Raw genomic sequence first — 24953 nt, 5'->3', positions numbered from 1 at the left:
TATTTTCAATTTAGACTTGTTTATACATATATATGCAAATTTTGCTTTTTGCTGTATAAACTAGTAAGTGCTGTTCTAGCGATGGAATGTCACTCAATCAGAATGGGATTTATATAATCCAATATGATGCTAAAACATGGCTGTTATATCAGGTGATCTGAAAGGGTTTGAATAAACTTGAACTGTCACATATATATAGTGGCTGCTGATTATTCAGTTTATAAAAAAACGTTTTGAGACAGGGGCCAATTGCCTTTGTTGAATTAATTCAAGGAAGTATCTGTGATGTTGGTGTCATAATAACTAACAATAATTATAGATTATCGTTGATTATCTCAACAAGATTGATTTTCTCACTTGAGCTGGAACAGCGAAAGTGAGAAAAGCAATCGAGTTGAGATGACCAATGATAATCTGTTTATCGCTATTTTACCTATGACGACGTTGTCAATTTCAATGTCAATTTCGTTAGCAACACCACGTGGTTTCCTTAGTTTCTGGCGATAATTTTTCCATATCAAGCGTGAAGCATGATATGAAAATTATCACAAAAAAAGACCAAAGGAAAAATGCACAAAATAGCGATAATAACTATTACAGTAACAGTAAAACACAACTTCTTCACTGAAATTATGAGAAATAAGTAAGAAGATGTGGTATGAGTGTCGATAAGACAACTCTCCATCCAAGTCACATTATGTATAAAAAGTAAACAAATATATATGTCAAACTAAGGCCTTCAACACAGAGCCTTGGCTCACACCAAACAGCAAGCACTATAATTATATAAAGGGCCTAAAAATGAGGCTGTTTATACTGTATCATAAAGTTACACAATAGATATCACATATTTATCTGATTGAAGGTGAAATCTTAATTGGCGAATCTTGGATTTCAGGTACACCCATTTAAAACATAAGTGTATCAACACCCTTATCATATGAGAACACGCAATTAAGATATTTTAACCCTATGAATTTGTATTTGTGTTCTATATCGTTGTTAGTCCTCCCAAAACAAATACTACACATTTATGTAACACGATTCACTAAAGTATTAGTCAGTCAAGAAGATTTAATCTTGACTGTTTTGATTTTAACATTGGATTTTTTAACTTAAAGGTAAATATTTATCTGAAAACAAAGACGTCAAAGTTTATTTCACATTTATATTGATCTTTATAACTAACAAACTGTGACTTTTCTCCTAAAATACTGTGTCACTTTTAAATTGCTGTTTATAGTAATATTAAATCATGTGTTGTATTTTGTACTTTTTTCACTTATGTCAGTCATAAATATATCAATCATGATTAATATAAATATAAAGATGACAAGATTATAGGGTTCCTGAAGCAATTGATTGTATACAGACAAACAATTGAAGCATGACATGATCTTTAGTGATTAGTGGAAACTCTTCAAACATCTAGAGAGTTTAACTTCAATGAATTTTAGTACAATTTATGAAATAGCTAGGCATAAAATGATTAAGCTACAGATTTAAGGTTCTGGATGATTCACTTAAAATTCAGTTCACTTGATAATTTTTATTTACTTGTCTAAACTAATTTCAATTGGACTATCAACATGATCAAGAATTATAAAATTGAAAATCCAAAAATATGTTTTGACATTTCAATGAAAGGAAAATAAATGGAGGTCACCAGATTTGTTTTACCAATATACATTTATTGTTCTTGATATCAAGAGTGAATAAAGCATCAACATTGCATGACAATGTCTGGTGAGGCTGCAAAACTATATAGTTTATCAACTTTAATACTGGCCGGATGTATTATGGTATAGTCCATTGTCCCTCCCTCAGTCGATCTGTCAACATATTGGACAATAACTCTAAAACTCTTTAACCAATTAATTTGCATCAAACTTTGGTGTATTTTTTATAGTTATTGATTTAAGCTCCCTTTTCAATTTTTTTAAATTTTACATTTTACATTTTCCAGTTGTGAGATTTTATTCATAAAAAAGGGGGGATTTGAATGTTTTCCGACAATAACTCAAAATTGCTGTGGAGACTGGTTGGTTTACACCTTTTGAAATAACCTACCTTTAGTTTTACTATAAATTCTCTGATATGACATTGAGGAGTTATGGAACTTCATTCTTTGAAAAAATGACAGGTGTGCTCATGGCGCAGCACTTTATTTTTAGAAGTTTTGACCTTAGAAGCTTAAGGTAAATTAAAGGACAGTTCTTTTTCTGCTGTGTTCAATATTCATGTTAATGAAAGTGTTTAATACAATAAATGGAAAAGTGAAATGTTCTGAAAGTAAATTTGGGTAAGATGTTATTGCTTCTGGAATCAGATCAAAAGTGCTTCAATATATTTAGCTTTTTAACAACCTGCTTCTTGAGTGCAACCTCAGCCAACTTGTAACCTGTTTTTGAAAATGGCAGCGTTTTGTGACACCATTATATATATCATCTTTTACACTCCATATAAGGAGTTCTATTTCAACCCTTCATTCACAATTCCTATATTTTATGAAGGTCACCTTTAGCATATGCGGATCCAGGGGGGGGGGGCTGGGGGGCCCGGGCCCCCCCTTTCGTGGGAAAAAATTGGTTGCTTACATAGGGAATCATTGAAGCATGACTGGAGCAGGCCCCCCCTTAGGAAAAGTTCTGGATCCGCCACTGTTTAGATCATCATCATATATTTTGGAGTAACAAAAGTCAGCCAGTATAACCCTGAAATGGTTTGATAGATAGTCTCAGTGTAAAGGTAGAATTTTTAAAATGAATTATTTATCAGTATTGATATCTTGTGGAGTACTGGGTTATCTCATGTCTCTCAACAAAAGCCAATAACTTATAACAAATACTGTAATTCCATTAAGTTTATGTGACCAGTGGAAAGAAGAACTATGTCCCAAACATCATATATTCAATTATAGGGTAATACTGGAATAATTAGGAGGAACAAAATATTATAATTGCCATAAATAATCAATTTATATTGTTCTGGGTACAGATGTGTATTAAATAGTCATCGCCTGACTTATCCCTGTTATTTTATAGTTCTAATGACATTTATTAATTAACCTGATAGTTGGAATACATGTGAATTTGAACTTTTATCACAAAACGTGGATATTATGATACTTTATAAAGTATGTGTTAGTTATCAATCAGATATCGATTCAAGGAGGAGTTATAAATGGACAAAACTTGTAGTTAGAGATTAAAATTTCAAATTTTATTAGATTTCTTTAATCATATTACTTTTATGGTGATGATAGTCATTGTGTGAAGTTTTGATGGGACTTTTAGTGCATTAATTTATCCGTTATGATTCAAATAAATGTAACTAATATACGACATATTTCATTCAGGCGATGTTAATTTCAAACTTTGTTTTTTAATAAATGCTTGAATTTCATTTTTATCCAAAATCCAAATGAATGAATTCCAATGAATTGTGAGTTTTGATGTGCAGTGACCTAACAATTATTACATGATTAGCCATTACTAGTGGTAATAAAATTTCCGTGATATAGGATATTGAGTGATTTTCTGTTCCTACCTAGAATTTTTTGTATACAATTGGATGTAATGATGTTTTTACACCTGTAATTAACCTGGCTTTATTCTCTGGAACATCTCTATAATACAAGAGAAACAAATTGGCTGGTAGGTGAGTTTTTTTCTGTGGTATTTTAACATGGTTTACAAAAGAGTTATTGAGGAGGGGGGCGGGGAAAGGTGCTAAAAGAGATTGGTTTAGATTAACAAACTGTCTTTCCCAAGATAATGTTCAAAGTTAGTTAATTTTGAAGATATAATAACATTGTTTACTTAATTTTTTTAGATTTAAGGTTTAAGGATTCTTATATTGTGGATTCATTTATTTTTTGGGTTTCAATTTTCATAAATTTAGGAAAACTTTCATTTTTGTGTATATTTGATTTTGTGAGTTTGGAAGTTTCTGCATACAAAGCCAACGGAAACAAAATCATTTTTCAGTGGGGGATTTAGAACTTTTCATAAAGGTGGGCACTGACTGAACTAAGGAGGGGCCTGCTCCAGTCATGCCTCAGTGATTCCCTATAAAATCAACCAAATTTTTTCCACGAAAAGGGGACCTGCCCCCCCACCCTAGATCTGCCTATGTTTTTAGGGGTGCATGTTGATGACCAATATTGTCCCCAGCACGACACATGGTGGGTAAGATCAAATGATCAGGCATCATCCATGAGTCTGTTCATCTGGTCTTGTTATCACTAGCTCTCATGTTTAAAATTCTTGACAAATATATTTATCTCATAGGTTAATTTCTGTCAGCAATGTCTCTAACAAGTTGGAAAATCTTAAGTGTGCCCATCAATTAGTTTTGTAAGAGTTGTGTCCCTTGTAAATATTGATTATATGAAGTGCTGTGTAAAACTTTTAAAGCCTAACATCTTCAACTTAGGATGATCGAGGTGCTGTTTTATTTAATGACAAATCATATTTCTTTTAAGTGCAATAAAGTAGAAAGTATGATGTAGGTGCTATCAAAACAGCAACCCAATAAAGAAAGAATAACAGAAATTGATATCTTTTAAAGATTATTTGCAATTAAGATCATCTTTAAGATGGAAGTGGGAAATTTAGTACACGAAATGTTTTATATATCATCAACATCCCATTTTGTTGCTGTATGAATAATGATACTGTTACATATTTATTTCATCTAATTTCTCTACCATTTCTACTGTTTGAAGTCACATGGGACAGTGAAATTGTATGTAACCACACCATGCTAAACATCCATTGTGTGGTATCTTACAATGGAGTCAGTATCAAATCAACGGTAATCAATTAAAAGGTACAAGATTGAACTCACTATTCTGTAAAGGGACTGCCAAGATAAAATCCAGATTGCATAACTGACTAACTATATAACTAATGAAATTTAGTGAATGAACAGAAAATGACATTTAAAAAACAAAAAGGCAAAACATTTAGGCCATAGTAAATAAAATTGCAGACCATTTGAAGTGTTGTTGTCAATTTTGAATATTAAAAAAACAGGTTTTTATGATTGTTGACATATTCTTTGAGGAATCTTTTGTTATGTGTGTCCTGCTAATGCTTACTTTAAGTCCTTGTCTTAGATTCTATAAATGTTTCATGTTTGGTAGGTTTCATTCATACATGTTACTCAGGGAATGTTCAATTGTTGTATGTTTTAAGGTTAAAACTGCTCACCATTTCAAAATACATTTAATTAAGGGACATAAAAAAAGTTTGTGAATTTAGGGCCAGCAGCAGATTCTTCTTTAGCAATCTGTACTGCAGTCCTATAGCTACCTTTGTGACACAATATACCTTTACATGTTATAGAAGGACTTCAAAAATGAACTTTTACCAAAGTCAATTAATGCTAGCATTTTCCCCCTGGTTCCTCTTGTACACTTGATACCAGTCAGATGAACTTTTACCAGTATCAAGGTTAGCATGGGATTGTTCTACTGGTCCCTCTTGTACACTTGATACCAGTCAGTCATCTTTGAAGTGAATTTGATTGTAATATATCTTATACAAAACAGTTATTGATGTATAGTCATTGAGTCCCTAAATTATCTCTTTGACTTTTAGTTTCTAAGAGAAATTATATTGCAAATGAGATTTAATTAATTTTTTACTGATTTGAAAATGGTTCTGAAGTATGACTTAAAGTATAGACTGAAGTTAAATATTATGGTCAGACCCGGTCTGAAAATGTGAGCTTGATTTGAACAGTTTGTTAGTTGTTTTTTGGGTTACCAGCTGCTTGAACTGTTGAATAATTTCATTTATATTTTTAAAGGAATCAGGAATACTAGGGATCATCAAAGGAGAATGGCCAATAAACATTTCCTAATATAAATACCAGGGATCATTGAAGGAGAATGGCCTAACTATTTACTAATATAAATAGCACATCATGGTGTATTTAAGACAAATTTGTCTTGAACCTTTCAGTTATCTTTCTGACATTCTACTGACACCACAGACAACTTGCCCAGATTGTCAGATGAAATAGGACATATATCTGGTTTTATTTTAAGCATCTGCAGGGAAAAACTAATATTTAGTATTTTTCACTGTGGCTCATAATATTTACAATTGAGTTAATTGACATGAAATCGACATTGCACAGAATATCACTTGATTTCTATATTTGGTAGACAAAGACTACAGAAAGTGTTGTAGCTGCAATATAAAAGTAATTTGATATTTTAATATATAATAGACAGCTAATCAAAAAGTAATTAACATTTTGAATACTTATAAATCAATTCATTTAAATTTCAATATTTGATTTTTATTTACTTTGAATATGGTGTTGACAATGCAGGTTGAATATATGTACTCTGATGTGTTAGGCTGCAGTTTCATTTATATAAAGTTTGTTTATTAAATTGAAAATGGAAATGGGGACAGTTTCAAAGAGACAACAACCCAATCAACACAGAGCAGAAAACAACCCAAGTTCTACACCTGGATGTGGACCTCAGCTGGCCCCTAAATGATAGTGTGTACTATGTATAGTGAAAATGGATGTCATACATCCTAAACTAAAAAAAACTATATAAATGAACTAAATTAAAAAAGCATACAAGACTTTTATATAGGTCTGAGGCTCCTCTGGATTTGGATATGTGCAAAAATATGGTGGGGTTAAACATAATTTGTTAGATCTTGCATACTTGCAGTTGGACGAAATAAAATGAAATCATCCAATGTTGAACATTTTGGAGTAAAATTTCTTTTAATTTAATAGCTTAAAGAGCACTTGCTCCTCAATTTCATTCTGTTGTTTATATGTTGCGTGACATAATCAACAACCAAGCAAAAATGAGAAAACAAGTGTGGAGAACTAATTATAATTAGATTGGATAGATAACCACTTTTAATAGCAATAATGATCAGCAAGAAAAGATTTACAAATGAGCCATATTTGTAGAAATTTTTAGATGACTACAATAGGAGTTGTTGCCCTTTGTATTATAGGAAATGGCTAATCCTAATTGTTCATTGTGTGCATCAAATGTATATTTGTTAGACACCTTGTGGATTTTCATAATTACAGTAGTGTATTAGCCCTTTTTGAGACTGTGATGAAAGAATACACATAATCACTTTTTATTCCATTCTGGGTTTAAGTTCTAAAATTACACAACTTTTTCATCCAGTTGAAGCTATCTGGGACCCTGTTTAAACAATTCACTATGCATTATACTTTTTAGCTCACTTGGCCCTTCACTTGGCGTCTGGCGTCGTCGTCCGTCGTCGTTAACTTTTACAAAAATCTTCTCCTCTGAAACTACTGGGCCAAATAAAACCAAACTTGGCCATAATTATCATTGGGGTATCTAGTTTAAAAAATGTGTGGCGTGACCCGCCAAACCAAACAAGATGGCCGCCATGGCTAAAAATAGAACATAGGGGTAAAATGCAGTTTTTGGCTTATAACTCAAAAACCAAAGCATTTAGAGCAAATCCGACATGGTGTTAAATTGTTCATTAGGTCATGTTCTATCTGCCCTGAAATTTTCAGATGAATCAGAGAATTCGTTGTTGGGTTGCTGTCCCTGGATTGGTAATTTTAAGAAAATTTTGCTGTTTTTGGTTATTATCTTGAATATTATTTTAGATAGAGTTAAACTGTAAACAGCAAAAATGTTCAGCAAAGTAAGATTTACAAATAAGTCAACATGAACAAAATGGTCAATTGACCCCCTAAGGAGTTATTGTCAATTATAGTCAATTTTTAGCAATTTTCATAAAATTTGTAATTTTTTACTACCGGTTACATTTTCCACAGAAACTACTGGGTTCATTATAAATAGTGATAATTGTAAGCAGCAAGATTGTTCAGTAAAGTAAGATGTACAAACATATCACCATCACCAAAACACAATTTTTCATGAGTCCATCTGCTTCCTTTGTTTAATATTCACATAGACCAAGGTGAGCGACACAGGCTCTTTAGAGCCTTTAGTTAATGAAACCTGTTTTAACCATTGTAAATACTTCAAACACAATATTTTTTTGACTATAATTTTAATTTCGAAAAAATAGTGGATCATAATCTATCAAAGTTTCCTAGCTAATGGTTGCTTTCTAAATTCTCTCTTCCTCAGCTCATTACTGATGACCTTTGTGATGCTTAACCATTGACCCAAACAGGAAGTTGTCTAAATGACTGTTTTACCCGTAATGGACTAAGTTAAGTGATAAGGTGTATTGTCTTTTAAATGCACAATTGATAGACAAGGTTCTCAGACAAGGTTGATAAGAAGTAGTTGCGTTGCATACATAGAGTTGACAGAACATTGACTTAAAATATTGCTCTAATTTTCATTATTTCTAAGGGAGCTACCTTTTCAGGCAAGGTTCTCAGGCAAGGTTCTCAGGCAAGGTTCTCAGGCAAGGTTGATAAGAAGTAATTGCGTTGCGTACATAGAGTTTACAGAATATTGACTTAAATTTAATATTGCTCAAATATTCTTTATTTCTAAAAGGCTGTGTTGAAAAATATCTACTTTATAAAGTCTGTTTATCAAAAAATGTTACTGCAGTCATGTCCTATTGATAAAACCATTCTCGTTGTATTTTGCAGTCTTTAGTGATCGATTATGCAGTTGAGTTTTCTGTAAATGTTACTGTTCATTTTCCTGCATGATTTGCATACCTTAGGGATATAGACTGATAAAAATAGGGTTGATCATTTATATACATATATTGATTGATTTGTGGTTGCTTCAACCTGTCTGGAAGTTATATAGTTTGTTTGAATTTTATATATTCATAAACCCTTAACATAGAAGGTGTTTAAATTAAAAGCATTGAAAATAAGCTAAAATTACTAATACCATTGATATACAAAGAAGCCAGGAACTTTTAATAGTTAAAATAATTGTTTGAGACAGTTAAACTGCATCTATATATAACTCCAGATTTTTAGTTTAGGTGACGTAAAGGAATTCGGGAGAATTATGATGAACCTAGGTACAGAAGGCAGTCTGCACCAAAATCTTTTCCAACCACTTCAGAAGACCACTGTTCTTACATTTGCCTTGTTGGTCAAAACAAAGTTTTGAATAAAAAAAAAATTTGTCCAAATAAAAATGTACCAGTCTGAGACAGTGCAGACTGAGAAGGTCAAAGGTCAAGGACATATATTGCAAACTTTGCATTATTTCACAAATTGTCAATTATAGACTAAATTTCATCATCTAAACCCAAAACAAATGATGCCCATGATTTTTTTTAACACATTTCCATAAATATCTCATTTTGACCCTATATATTACTTTTGAACTTTGAAATTTGTATATTATTATAATATAAAGTCTGTTTGATGGCATAGAATAATGGGTTGAACTTAAGTTTTTATAATCATGATTATCAATTGAGCTAAATATGTAAAAAGCACATTGACATAATTATTCAATTGGAATATCACTTAAAATTATAATTTAACTAATTCAGCGTAATCGTTAGTTATTAACATACCATTCCAGACCATAAAAAATTCTTTGGAATGTTTGAAATTATTAAGAAGTTTAAGATAAAATGGTAGTATTGTGTCTGTTAATATGTGTCAGCTACAAAAAGGTACATGAATAATAAATATCTCTAATGGTTGGCTTATTGATTTTAGAAGGAGTAGTACACATTAATTATCACTTAGTTCATGGATTTCTATGCTGTTTAACTAAACATCATATACTATCAGGACTTTATAGCTTTAGCACAGGCTTAGGACTTTTGTGTAAGACATTTTACCACATGGGTTTCTATCCTGGTTACTTAAACATCATACTTTAAAGCTCTTTTTCAAGGACTTTTATATAAGATATTGTTACCACATTGAGCTGTTACATATTTGGTTTCTGATTTTTATATGCCCGTCAAAATTTTGACGGGACGTATTATGGTATACAAATGTCTGGTGTCCGTCCGTGTGTCCGTCCGTGTGTCCGTCCGTCCGTCTGTCCGGCGTAAACATGTCACACTGTAACTTGAGAACAACTTTTCCAAATTTCATGAAACTTGACATAGTTGTTTCTTATGATGGTCAAATGATCTTTATACTTTTTGGTGAAAATAAGATTAAAACTTTTTGAGTTACAGCACTTTGTAACTAAAAAAGGGGTGTGTTTTTTTCACATGTCGCACCGTATCTCAAAAACGATTCTTGATTATGGCTTAAAACTTTAAACACTTCTTAGTTATATTAATCTTAATATCTGTATACTTTTTGGTGATGATTCAAAATTTTATTTTTGAGTTATTGAGTATTTTGTAAAAAAGGGGGAGGGGTTTTTTACATGTCGCACCATATCTCAAAAACGATTTCTGATTATTGCTTAAAACTTTACACATGTCTTTGTTATATTAATCTGAAGATCTGTATACTTTTTGGTGATGATTCAAAATTTAATTTTTGAGTTATTGTGTATTTTGTAAAAAAGGGAGAGGTTTTTTGTACATGTTGTGCCGTATCTGAAAAACAATTTATGATTATTGCTTAAAACTTTACACACTTCTTTGTTATATTAATCTAAAGATCTGTATACTTTTTGGTGATGATTTAAAACTTTATTTTGGAGTTATTGAGTATTTTGTTAAACAGGGGAGGTTTATTTTACATGTCGCTCCGTATCTCAAAAATAATTTATGATTATTGCTTAAAACTTTACACACTTCTTTGTTATATTAATCTAAAGATCTGTATACTTTTTGGTTTTGATTCAAAATTTAATTTTAGTGATATTTAGTTTTTTTGGAAAAAATAAACAGGGTTGGGGGTTTCACATGTCCCGCCATATCTCAAAAACAATATATGGTTATTGCTTAAAACTTTCTCAGAAACTATTTATGATTATTGCATAAAACTTCCACACAAGACGTCGGGCGTATCATGCGCTCATGGCACAGCTGTTTATTATAGTTATATTGAATAAATGGACATCAAGAAATTGTCATGTGAGTGGGATGGGGTGGGCATGGTTCATCTGACCGTGACCTCATTTTCATGTTTTCAATGTTTAGTTTTCTTGGTTAATGTTAAGTTTATGTGACAGTTGTAACAAAGCTTTATATTTAGGACTGTCAACATAATATCAAAGATTAGTACAGAAGGCCAGACATTTCAGTGATAATGCTCTCTAGTTGATTTGTATGCATATATTGAATAAGAGGAGAAAGAATGGTAATAAATGAGCTCTTAGTATAAAGATTCATGGACTTGAGACAGTTTTATATTTCCACTTATAGTTTGTAAAAATTTCACCAAAGTTATTTTTGGTTGATGTTGCTCAGTCTTTGGTTTTCTAGTGCTTTGTGTACTGTTGTTTTGTCTTTTGGTTGTTTTTCTTTTTTACCATGGCATTGTCAGTTTGTTTTCAACTTATAAGTTTAAATATTCCTCTGGTATCTTTGGCCTCTTTTTGGGATACAAATCGTTCAACAAGGCCAGAAATTGCTGTCTTAAATTTAAAATTGTTAGAGTGGGGTGCTCATTTTCGCCCCATCTTTTCATGTTTTCTACAGTTTATGTTCAGGTCTAAATGTTTTTGAAGTATACTGCTTGTCTATGTACAGATAACTTCAAATGCAAAATATTCTTAAGCTTGAAAACATGTTTGTTTGAATATAATCATCTGAAAAGTTAGATTAAAGGGTGTTCGAGATTTCCTGATTTTTTTTTAAATGGGAGACATATTCGCCGTTTTTACACATCTATTTAAAACCAAATAACCACAGCTTTAAACAACATTGATCAAATCAATTTCATTATAGATGAATAGCAGACCTTTCAATAGTGTTAAGAACTGAAATTTAGGGCAGTCAGTGAAAGAATTACTTAGAAATACTTCTTTGAATTCATGTTTTTTCTTCAGGAAATTGGCCGAAAATTGTTGTCTGTTTTTCGGTCCTTTTCAGTAGGTGCCTCAATTTTGTCTCAGTTTTAAAAAATAACCATATTTGTTATGCAATATCATTTATCTGTATATGTCTTCCATTTCAGCCATCCTTTGAAGTTTTTACACCTCAAAATCATTAAACGGCGAAAGTGTGTCCCCGATGAATATGGGCGCCCCACTCTACATAGGCATTATTTTAAACATTTGCTATTGGAACTTCATTGAGGGGTTTTTAATTTGTAAAAATTGACATGTTTTTTGTTATGACTTAATTAAAAGTATTTTATGTATTTTGTTATGACTTAATTAAAAGTATTTTATGTATTTTGTTATGACTTAATTTAAAGTATTTTATGTATTTTGTTATGACTTAATTAAAAGTATTTTATTTCCATTTTACACCATTGAAATTCATTGAAAACAGATTTCCATTGATATTAAGGACACAAAACATATAGCATGTGGCCAATTGATGAAGACAGTTCTTCTTACCTATCTGATGGTTTGTTGAACCTTAGATGTTTCTGTATACAAGGCCTAATTAAATGTTATTGAAAATAAGGATAGATATAATCAATAAACATACTGCACCTACTGGTTAATTAATTACAAATCTGCTTCCTTTATGAAACCCAAAATAACGTGCTTGATTATATATTTTTTTACGTCAAAACCCTTAATATTAAGATGGCACTTTGGAATACAATAGAATAATTTTCATGTTTAAATAATTCAGGCATACCTTACAGGTAAGTGACTTAGCATTTGACAATGTTTAGCATTCAGTTACAGTGAATTCTCTTGCTGTTTAAATATTTTAAAGCAAGGATAGAATTTATGATTATTACGTTGGAATCCTGATACAGTTGTGTAAGCAAACATTTTTTCATGTATTTGTATAATTTTGATTTTAATATACAAAAACAAATTTAAAGTGTCTATTGAGATATAAATTGTTTTAATGATTATAATAAATGAGAGTGATATAGTATTATACAGATCAAGTTTGAATTTTGGTGAAGTCGCTTTCTAAGTTTTATAATTATGCCTGTCCATCTGTGCGTCCGTGCGTCTGTTCGCTTCAGGTTAAACTTTTTGGTCAAGGTAGTTTTTGAAGAAGTTGAAGTCCAATCAACTTGACACTTAGTACACATGTTCCACATGATATGATCTTTCTAATTTTTGTCGAGCCTTCGACTTTAGTCGAAAAAGCGAGACTAAGCGATCCTACTTTCCGTCGTCGTCGTCGTCGTCGTCGGCAGCGTCCACAAATATTCACTCTGTGGTTAAAGTTTTTAAAATTTTAATAACTTTCTTAAACTATACTGGATTTCTACCACACTTGGACAGAAGCTTGTTTATGATCATATGATAGTATACAGAAGTAAATTTTGTAAAATTAAAATTCCATTTTTTCTGTATTTTACTTATAAATGGACTTAGTTTTTCTGCGGGGAAACATTGCATTCACTCGGTGGTTAAAGTTTTTTGAATTTTAATAACTTTCTTAAACTATCCTTTGTTTGTACCAAACTTGGACAGAAGCTTGTTTATGATCATAAGATAGTATCCAGAAGTAAATTTTGTAAAAATAAAATTCCATTTTTTCCGTATTTTACTTTTAAATTGACTTAGTTTTTCTGCGAGAAACATTACATTCACTCTGTGGTTCAAGTTTTTAGAATTTTAATAACTTTCTTAAACTATCCTAGGTTTGTACCAAACTTGGACAGAAGCTTGTTTATGATCATAAGATAGTATCCAGAAGTAAATTTTGTAAAAATAAAATTCCATTTTTTCCGTATTTTTCTTATAAATGGACTTAGTTTTTCTGCAAGGAAACATTACATTCACTCTGTGGTTAAAGTTTTTAAAATTTTAATAACTTTCTTTTACTATCCTGGGTTTGTACCATACTTGGACAGAAGCTTATTATTAATCATAAGATAGTTTCCAGAAGTAAATTTTGTATAAAGATAACTCCATTTTTTCTGTATTTTACTTTTAACTGGACTTAGATTTTCTTTCAGTTAACATTACATACAGTCTGCAGTTAAAGTTTTCAAAACATTTATTAGATTCAATAACTATCCTAGATTTTTACCAAATTTGGACAGAAGCTTTTTACAATCAAAAGATAGTATCAAGAGGAATATTTTTATTGATTTTTTTCCTCATTTTTGTTGAGCCTGCGATTTACAGCAATAGTAGGCGAGACACCGGGTTCCGCGGAACCCTTACAAATTTTACTGCCAAATTATAGTTTTGACCCCAATTTCATGGTCCACTGAACATAGAAAATGATAGTGCGAAGTTCAGGTTAAAGTTTTTGGTCAAGGTAGTTTTTGATGAAGTTAAATCAGCTTGAAACTTAGTACACATATTTCTTATAATATGATCTTTCTAATTTTAATTCCAAATTAAAGTTTTGACCCCAATTTCACGGTCCACTGAACATCGAAAATGATAGTGTGAGTGGGGCATTCATGTACTATGGAGTCCATAGTATGGACACATTCTTGTTTTGGTTCTATTCCCTTGCTTAAGTTATAGCCTCAACCAAATTTTAAATAGATGCATCTGTGTCCCATAGACTTATTTCCCATTTATTTATCTTTAACAAAGTTGAAATGATGTTAACTTCACCACATTTAATGTAATTGTTCAAAGTCTGGAGCCTGAGTAATTTAGCAGTTGTCATATTTGTTTTGTAATAAATTAGGGTTATTTTTTGTTGAGCCTGCGACAAAGAGGTCGACATAGGGATAGTGATCTGGCGCCGGCTGAAGTGGCATTAGCTAACTTCTCAAAAGGTTTATATTTTATAAGGTGTAAGGCCTAGATGCTTCATACTGTATATGGATGCCTCATGTTAAGAAATTTTCGTTAGTCACAAGTCCAATGTCCTTGACCTCATTTTTTATGGTTCAGTGACTACTTGAAAAAAAGTTAGTAAATTTTTGTAAAATTAAATTCTCTCTTATTATAAGTAATAGGATAACTTAGTATTTGGTATGTGCATACCTTGCAAGGTCCTCATGCACGTCAGACAGTTTTCATTTGACCTCGACCTCATTTCATGGATCAGTGAACAAGGTTAAGTTTTGGTGGTCAAGTCCATATCTCAGATACTATAAGTAATAGGTCTTGTATATTCGGTGTATGAAAGTATTTTAAGGTCTATATGTCCAACTGGAAGGTGTCATCGTCAGACAGTTTTCATTTGACCTCGACCTCATTTTCATGGTTCAGTGGTTATAGTTAAGTTTTTGTGTTTTGGTCTGTTTTTCTTTTAGACTGTATGTATGCAATAGGTCTACTATATTTGGTGTATGAAATGATTGTAAGGTGTACATGTCTGGCTGGCAGGTGTCATCTAACCTTGACCTCATTTCCATGATTCAGTGGTCAAAGTTAAGTTTTTGACTCTGTTGGTCTTTTTTTCTAATACTAATTGCAATAGGTCAACTATATTTGGTATATGGAAATATTTTATGATCTATATGTCATTTACCTAGGTTTTATTTGACTTTAACCTCTTTTTCACGGTTCGTTTGGTCGTTTGTCTGTTTGTTCGTCTGTGATTTGTCCGTTCGTCCGGCCCTCTTCAGTTGAAAGTTAACGGCCGAGGTAGTTTTGGATGAAGTTGAAGTCCAATCAACTTGAAACTTAGTATACATGTTCCTTATGATATGATCTTTCTAATTTTAATGCCAAATTAGAGATTTTACACTTTAGATCCACTGAACATAGAAAATGATAATGTGGATAAGGCATCCATGTACTATTAAAGGGACACATTCTTGTTAAAGGCTCCCTGTAGTTTATACTCTGGACAGAATATTTCAAAATAATGTAAATTTATGTAATATGAGTATAATATTGACTGCATGCTCTCCATTTCTCCAGGTTATGGTCTTGTTATGAAATAAATATTCAATTTCAATCAATAATAGATTAAAAACACATTCACATGGATTTTGAATAAATTTTTATGGTATATTTTAAGGAGAAATTGAAGTAATAATGCAAGTGTGTCAGGATTTGTAGTAGGAATGTAGAATAATATAGTTTGTTAGAGGACAGCATTAAATGACAATATTTATAGATTCTTTCTACCATTTACAGCCACTTTAGTATATTTAAATATTTATTAAGTGCAATTATTTATAGATTACCTGATTCTGGTGATTATAGTTGTACTGAAGTGATTTTCATAAATTAACATATATTAATACATGTATTAGAAAATGATCCATCTTAGGTCCGAGAACACAATTAATTCGTAGTGCATTTCTTTTAGAACATAAATGAAAATAAAAAAAATCCCACCTGCGCTTTCTCAAAGAAACTTTTACAGTGTGTTGTACTACTTTTGGGACAAATTATATCAAAATTATAGAAAACTTCATCGCCTCTAACTCAAAATATGGACAATTTTATGTTTAGGGCGTCTTGAAATCTTTTGACAGCTTCCGAAGTGCTCATTTTCAACCTTTTTCAGCTGGACCAAATTACTACTTTCCTTTAAAATTCTGGACCCAAATTTTTTTACAGTGTAATTTTATCCCCCTACTTGCAATTTGAGGCATTAAACATGAAGAAATAAATTTGGAAGAGGTATAAAAATTAATGGCAAGTAACCCACTGTCAACACTAGGGACTATATTTGTGAACAACGAAAATCAAGGGACGACAATGGTGGTCTCGGACCTAATAGGGTAGAAAGAGTTGACAAATCTTAAAAAGACTTGGTATGACCAAAGCTTAATGAATTATAACACTGCTTACAAAGTTTCATGACAATAGGATGTATATTATAGACATTAAATAAAATTCTATACTCCTCTTTGCGTGTAAAATTTTGACTTTAAATTGAAAAATTTCAACTATCAACATTTGGGGCTTTAAAAATTCAAATATTGCAAAAAAATACTTTTTAAATGACTTAATATATAACTTATCATATACTTAAAGCAATAGAGTACTCATTTGATTTATAAGACTTGTCATAATTATTCAAAAGTCAAATTTATATGAGCCTGCGCCTAAAAATTGAGGTTTTTCAATGAAGGGGGGCCTTACATGAAGATGTAATTTTTTCCACCAATTTTAAATTTGTGAAGCTTTTTGGTTATAAATAATCCTTACATATGTATTGAAAGTACTTTAAATGGAAAGAAAAGTTACAAATAACATATCATATTAGTTTAAAAGGGTCATGGGCCAACTAAGAGTGGAAAAAATTTAGGGTCAATTTAGGCCGTGCCACATATTTACATTAAAAAATGCATATTGAGACTATAAGAAATAAAAATTTGTGTCTTTTTTATCATTTCTATACTCATGTGACATGATACAACAAATCTGAGCACAAAAAGACTCTTGCAATTAACTTTTCTTACAAGCAGTATGGGCTGATACAAAGATTTTTGCCTTTTTAGGGAAAAACTTGCATGCAATTTATTCTCAACAGGCTTATATTTAAACCACTTGCTATCCTACAGAAGAAAAGAAAGATAGTATGTGAAATGGAACAGGTACAATAGACATTGTAAAGTGCATTTGATACAAATTTAGAGAGGTCTTCAATATGGACATCAAATTTTATGTACCAAGCTCCCCACTATTGACTTCATCCAAACAAGGCGTTAGACAAGGGTCATTTATATAACACATTTTGCACATTTTGTCTGAGATAAACTTCTTTTCTGTAGATTCAGAGTTCATAAATAAGTAAAAGAAGTAGATAAAGGCATAGAAACACAAATATTGACACATGAAAACCTGCCAGATAGAAAGTCAGGATGCCATTTATGCATCAATATTGAAAAAGTTATAAAATGCCTATTTTGACCATAAAATGCCAAAATTGGTTATTTTTGCAGAAATTCTATAAAATAAAAGTTTAAATCCTTTAGTTTCATGCTATTTGACAAGTTGACACCATCAAATAATTTAGGGAAGTTGCCAGAGTATAAATTCTATATTTACAGATTTCACCTCTTAGGTCCGAGAACACAATTAATTCGTAGTGCATTTCTTTTAGAACATAAATGAAAATAAAAAAAATCCCACCTGCGCTTTCTCAAAGAAACTTTTACAGTGTGTTGTACTACTTTTGGGACAAATTATATCAAAATTATAGAAAACTTCATCGCCTCTAACTCAAAATATGGACAATTTTATGTTTAGGGCGTCTTGAAATCTTTTGACAGCTTCCGAAGTGCTCATTTTCAACCTTTTTCAGCTGGACCAAATTACTACTTTCCTTTAAAATTCTGGACCCAAATTTTTTTACAGTGTAATTTTATCCCCCTACTTGCAATTTGAGGCATTAAACATGGAGAAATAAATTTGGAAGAGGTATAAAAATTAATGGCAAGTAACCCACTGTCAACACTAGGGACTATATTTGTGAACAACGAAAATCAAGGGACGACAATGGTGGTCTCGGACCATCTTTACAAGTCATGTCATAGTTGAATTTTTTTTAACACAATGGTATTGAGCATATTTTACACTATAAGTTAAGATTTATTATGGAGCTAGAATCTGTATGATGTAAGTAGGATTTATTTTTTGAGGTATTTAGTGAGGATTATATAATCATCAGTCCAGTTGAATTGGTACTTTGGTACTGGCAGGAAAATTAGGAGATTGTTTTGATTGTAGTTTGCTGTTATAAAATCATTACAACTTGAAGTATCGATCTTTCAAATTGAAATTTAGCTTTGATTCTTTATCTGGTTTTGGATTGACTTTGATCCTGAATTCTTTCCACAGCTCATTAAATATTTTTGACCAAGAGCATCACTGAGGAGACATGAATTGTCAAAATGCACATCTGGTGCATTAAAATTGGTACCATTAATGTTATTATGCTAGATAAGGGATTTTTGTCATTTTTGGATTCAGATCCATTTTCTGAAGAAAATTAAACCAGACAAAATAAAATTTTTGCTAGTACCAGTGTAATTGAAATTAGTATATTTTTTTATGCACAAATGACCACCTTAGGAGAGGGCTTACATATTAACTAAGGCCATCAGTTCAGAGACATTGGACCATCTGTTAACCTTTATTCATACAGTTAATAATACATGTGTTCTTTTTATTAGTAAATATCATATGTGAACCTTACTAGTGAAGACAACTATCAGGCCATTGATCTATTTTTATTTATAATACTGGTCATCTTCATTGAGTAGCAGGGAGCCTACGGGCTGAGTGGAAGTAGTTTGTACATACTGCGGGTTATTTTCTTGGGGGTGTAAATTTTCGCAGATAGAACAAAATTTCCAAAATAAATTCCACCAATTTAAAAGAGCTAATGCAAAGGTATTTATAAAAGAACTGAATCCACCAAAATATTTCATACACCTCATTTAATGAAAATTGTGAAATTTTACAACCGCAAAAAAACCCCCAGCTATATGGTACATCACTTGTCTGATAACAGTGTGTTCAACCATATTTAAGAGTGCCAAAAAGAGGGGGCACAGCCACTATGGCCTATAGCTACTCTATTAATGAAACAGAGTCCCAAAATATATTCATGTAGTACTATAAAAATGGCTTTAAAGCACCAATAATCAATCATCAGGAACACATGTGATAATATAATTGATGTTTTAGTGTAATAAGGCAATGAACTGAATTGTTTACATCTTGGTCTTAAAGATCTGAATGGTCTTAATGGATAGTTGTGTCATTGACAAAATTTTATATCCTCTTCCTATGATATTAAAATGAGCATAAAAGTGACCATTACAGGTAGTTATGACTTACAGAATCAGACTAATTAATGCCCATTGAATTGAGTGGATATGTTAGACAGCTTCAGTAGTAAATCATTGTAATTAACTATGTCTTTACAAGAGAAAAACAACAAGGCGTTGTGTACTTCTATGGTAATAATAAGGAATCTTATATAAAAACATCTTATTAACTTATATTTATATATATTGATTGTAAGAAATAAATAACTAAGCAGTCATCAAAAAAATGTTATAAGTTCACGGAGGTGTCTGCAAGAAAAAATGACAGCATTGGAAAACACAATAGAAAATGTTTATTTAAGGAAAGACAAATTATATTGGTTCTAACATTGATTACCGGTAGTCTAAACCTTTGAATATCCTTATTTCTTCTACTTTTCATGTTGTTGTATATATTGCTGGTTTTGTTTTTGTGTTATAGGTTTTAAGTAAAACTTGTTCTTTATTTAGGCACGATGGGGGACACCATGCAGATCGTTCTAGCAGTGGTTAGTTCTGTAGCTTCTGTATTCATCCTACTACTGGCTGTGTTTTTGTGTTATAGGTTTTAAGTAAAACTTGTTCTTCTTTATTTAGGCACAATGGACGACACCATGCAGATTGTCCTAGCAGTGGTTAGTTCTGTAGCTTCTGTATTCATCCTACTACTGGCTGTGTTTGTGTGTATTGGGTTTTAAGTAAACTTGTTCTTCTTTATTTAGGCACAATGGACGACACCATGCAGATAGTCCTAGCAGTGGTTAGTTCTGTAGCTTCTGTATTCATTCTTCTGTTGGCTGTGTTTGTGTGTGCGTGTTGCTGGCAGAAGAAACGTGGCAGTGACGAAGAACATGTAGATAAACTGGTACAGAAGTATACACCACAGGACACGGATACCAGACAGCTTGGGAAGAGGTCATGGGAGGACAAAGATTCAACAGTGGGGTTCCAGTCTGGGTCTCCTATGCTGAGAAGAAAAACTATCAAGTAAGTAGTTTGAAACATCAACTAAAAAAAACCAATTATTTCTGATTATAACATTAGTTGCAAAAATATACTGTGATTTCCTGTTGAAATATACACTGATAATTTCACTCCTCTGACATCATACAGCAATGGGTGTTGTAAAAGCATTTGGCTGATAAGGCTGTGGCATAACAAATTGTGAATGCGTTGAAAAAGATAAAGATCCTTGTATTTTATACTTTTAAACCATATGGTTAGTATTAATAAAAGAATGAAGAATTAAAATATCGAAAAATGTTCAACTTGTTACCAAACAATGTAGATTTTCTAATTTTGTCAACTGTATTTTCTTGTTTGATTTGTATAGTTTAGTGTGTTTTGGTTTACCTTGTTGTTTGGTTGCTGTCTCATTGATGTTTTCCCACCAATTCCTTTTTCAAGTTAAAGGAAAGATTAATGTCCTTCTTCTTAAAGAAAACTAATAAATATTGTTGACTTTAATTTAAAGTTATTTATTGGTGTGGTCAGTTATAAAAGAGATAGGAAAGAAGATAGATCAAAGTTGTCATTGAATAAGTGGTAATGGTCAGTATCTTATATTTACACATCACTTCAACCTGTGTTACCATTATGATAGGTGTTGGAGACTATATTCTGGTCATAAGGAGAATGATGTGGTGACCTTGATACATGTAGAGTAGGTCATTAACATACTGCAGATCTGTGAGACCTAGCTGAAGAGAAGTTGTGACATATATAAATAAAAATTGGTCATCTGTGAAAGGGAGGATCAAGATTAAGTAGTAAATCTGATAGAAAATTCATCTGCAAAAAAAATAGATAGAAATGTTTTAATGATGACTGTTGAATTTATTAAATAGTTGTGTGATTTCGCATCCAGTGTTCTTAGACGCTGAAAGTTTTATTAACAGTACATGTTATACCTGATGTTTTCCATTGTTATTTTACAAAAATTTGAATAATATGATTCTTTTAAGGAAATCTTGTAAAAGTAGTTCCTTTTAGTCATTATAAAATTACCTTAAACATATTTTTTTTATCAGATTTCATTCACCTGATTATATACAAAACTTGTTTTAAAAAATGTTTCAGAACATAGTGGCTTTTGTTCAATTTTTTCGATAAACTGATATGAATCACATTTCATAAATAAATCTACAAAACATTAGTGAAACACTGAGTTTATACTATACATGTATGCAAAAAAATACTTGGCTTTATAAGGGCTGAATTTGAAAGAACATATAAATCCTACAAAAACTTGGGTTATACTTTGAATGTCTGTCTGTCTTGTGTTTTTTGTTTTATTAATTTGTCAGTCTATCCAATAAAATCCAATAAAATGTATGTCACATTTTGCCAAGGATGTAAAAATCAGACCTTCCTGAAATTAAGCACATGAAGTTGATGACTTTAAGTGTTTAATGCATTTTCAGCTTTATCCCTTATCAGCTTTCATTTATTATAAATTTCTTTCAGTACCTGCAATAAAGGCTTTCTGATGCTGGCATGCTATACTGTACCTGTGTGATGGGTCTTTAGATCTATCACTCTTTAGTATCAGTATTTACTATTAAGAAAATGTTCATCTTCACACTATATGATAAAGTTTGTGTTAGAATGCTGTTTGAAGCTTTTAGCCGTTCAATAATTCACCAAAGAAGTAATAAAAGGTTGTGTTTAAGGATTATGTATAGAATCTATAAGTTCTGAGATTATTTTATCAAGATAAGCTGGCTGAATCAGTTTACTTGATCATGTAATTAACTTTACAAAGGGAGATAACTATTGTAATAACTTTGAACATGTAACATTTTTTTCGGATGGCTGTTACACAATTCTCTTATCACAAAAATTTGCAGGTACAGACTTTACATAGTCAATGGTTGTCAATTTTATATCCTTTAATCACTATGTTGAATTCTAAATTAGAAAATGCAAGTGCAATGAAAAATTGCTAGGATAAATCGTGGAGGATAGCATTTGCAATGATCATGCAATTGTAACTGTGAATTTTAAATGAAACAAACTACTTAAAGCAAACTGAACCTAATTTTATAAATTTGTCTTGCAAATAAAGTGTTTAGTTTTAATTTGTTTATTGAAAACCTTCTGTAGAGATAGGCTTATGGGAATCATACTGTATTTTATTTTATTTCTTGTATTTGACTAAACACAAAATTTGTTTTGCTTTTAATGTAAACAAAATTGAATGCTTCATTGTTATATTTAATGGAAGTAACTTAAGCTGGTGAAAGTTTAAAATATAAGATGACATTAGATTTAATTTGTGTAAATATTAAAATATAATGGTTCTTTTTCACACTTGTTTTTTGTATAGTAAACATTTAAATCTATAAAACTGAAAATATTAAATTTCATATTAGAGTACATTTATTAGGTCATTGAGCAAATTATCCTTATTGTTTGTGTTCAGTTGCTGATTTAGTAGAAAGGTAGAGAAAAATAAAAGTTAAATCTTTATTTGGAAAAAAAATATCTTAAAACTTCCTTTAAACCCTTCTAATATTATTGAGGCCCCTCAGGGGGGGGGGGTCCTAGTAATCACATAATCACCATTTTTTTTGCCAATATAATCACATAATCATTAAATATTTGCTTATCTTTAGTAATCAAATAATCATAAACTAAAAATACAGTCCTAGGTAATCAAATAATCATGAAATATTTGGCTTAATATTCAAATAATCATTAAAAAAACGGCCAAGTAATCACATAATCAAAAACCCCATGAGGGCCCTCATTATTGTTATTGAAATAAGTGTTAACATTCATGAAGGAGTCAAAACCGAGTTGCCATATTGTTACCAAGTTGTTGCATTTGGTTACAAAATTTCAGTTGAAAATTTTATCTATAAAAATATACATTTGTAAATTTTATCTTCAAGTATGGGAGATAACCCTTGAATGTCTTGACTCATGAAGGGTGTATTTATTTACAAACTCCTACAATTTTAATCTGATTTTTATGACAAATGAACATTTTTCAAGTGTTTAAATACACCTCTGTTATTGTTCATATTTGTAAGGATACAATTCATGTTTGCTTTATATTTAAAGATAAGAGTGGGAATTATTAAGATTTTATTTACATTAGAATTTATCCTAATATGCATTTACGTCAAATTATAGTTAGCAAAGTTTAATAGGTGTAATTCTGCAAGATTCAAAACTGAAACAAAAGTTACTAAATCTGTATTTGTATTTACAAATATTTGAACTTTGAATTGAGATTCCATTGAGGAAGCTCCTCTTCACACTTCAGGATTGATCTCGTTAGCCATTTATATAGAAACCAAAATATGTTAAGAGTATTAAACATGATATGGGTTATATATGTTGCCATTAAAAAGTCATATACTTTATGTAATTTACAAAGTTCTCAGGTTAAGTGGGATTAAGAAGTCAAATTTAAAAGATATTAATGCAGAGATTTTTGACTTCTTGTGAGATGAATATAGAATTGATGGGAAAAAACACATTAGAAATAGATTGTTGAGTTTCAGAGATCAGTTGAAGAGTCACTTTGAATTTATCAGTTGAAAACGTAGAAAATGTGTATGAATAATTTTTTATACTTAGCTCAAATTGAATTTTGATTGCAACAAATTGTTCAGTTTATAATTTTAAACCAATTTAGTTACAAAACCATATATATATTTTTCATGTTAACTCAGGAACCCACAAGATGGTTTATTGTTCAGTGGTTGTCATTTGTTGATGTGGTTCATAAGTGTTTCTCGTTTCTCAATTTTTATGTAGATTAGACTGTTGGTTTTCCTGTTTGAATGGTTTTACACTTGTCATTTTGGGGACCCTTTATAGCTCGCCATTTCGGTGTGAGCCATAATAGGCTCTGTATTGAAGACTGTACTTTGACCTACAATGGTTTACTTTTAAAAATTATATCTTCTTATTATAGTCATTCAGTCTCTAGTGAAGAGTTGACTCATTGGCAATCATACCACATCTTCTTTTTTATAAGTATGTCTTGGGATATTATTTTTTTTTCTGACCAACAATAAACAAATCTACCAAAGGTCCTTTGGACCTGGTTTATATAAGCCAATAAATAGGATGATCACTCAAAATATTTATAAAATTTTCTTTTCACTTTATTTCAACAAACAAACAAGCAAGAAAATAAGTGCACACTTCATTTTGACCAAATTATGTAGGTAACTGACCTATTTCATTTTAATTCAAAACCATAGAGCAAACATCTTTTTACATACAATGTAGTTTCCTATAAATTT

General features: G+C 31.1%; 1 protein-coding gene across 6 annotated transcripts in view; it reads left to right on the top strand.

Annotated features, from left to right (window-relative positions):
• LOC134688455 (synaptotagmin-7-like) overlaps positions 1-24953 on the top strand; it is a 123851-nt gene that overhangs the window by 7418 nt on the left and 91480 nt on the right. For all 6 annotated transcript variants that reach the window (XM_063549183.1, XM_063549180.1, XM_063549181.1 and 3 more), the window contains exon 3: positions 20412-20676. In XM_063549183.1, coding sequence (XP_063405253.1) covers positions 20412-20676 — 265 coding nt within the window. The remainder of the gene's footprint in view (positions 1-20411; positions 20677-24953) is intronic.

This window comes from Mytilus trossulus, chromosome 10, assembly GCF_036588685.1.
Source record: "Mytilus trossulus isolate FHL-02 chromosome 10, PNRI_Mtr1.1.1.hap1, whole genome shotgun sequence".
Lineage (NCBI taxonomy): Eukaryota > Metazoa > Mollusca > Bivalvia > Mytilida > Mytilidae > Mytilus > Mytilus trossulus.
Note: the sequence above shows the minus strand (reverse complement) of the source record. Positions and strands in the feature narration are given on the sequence as shown.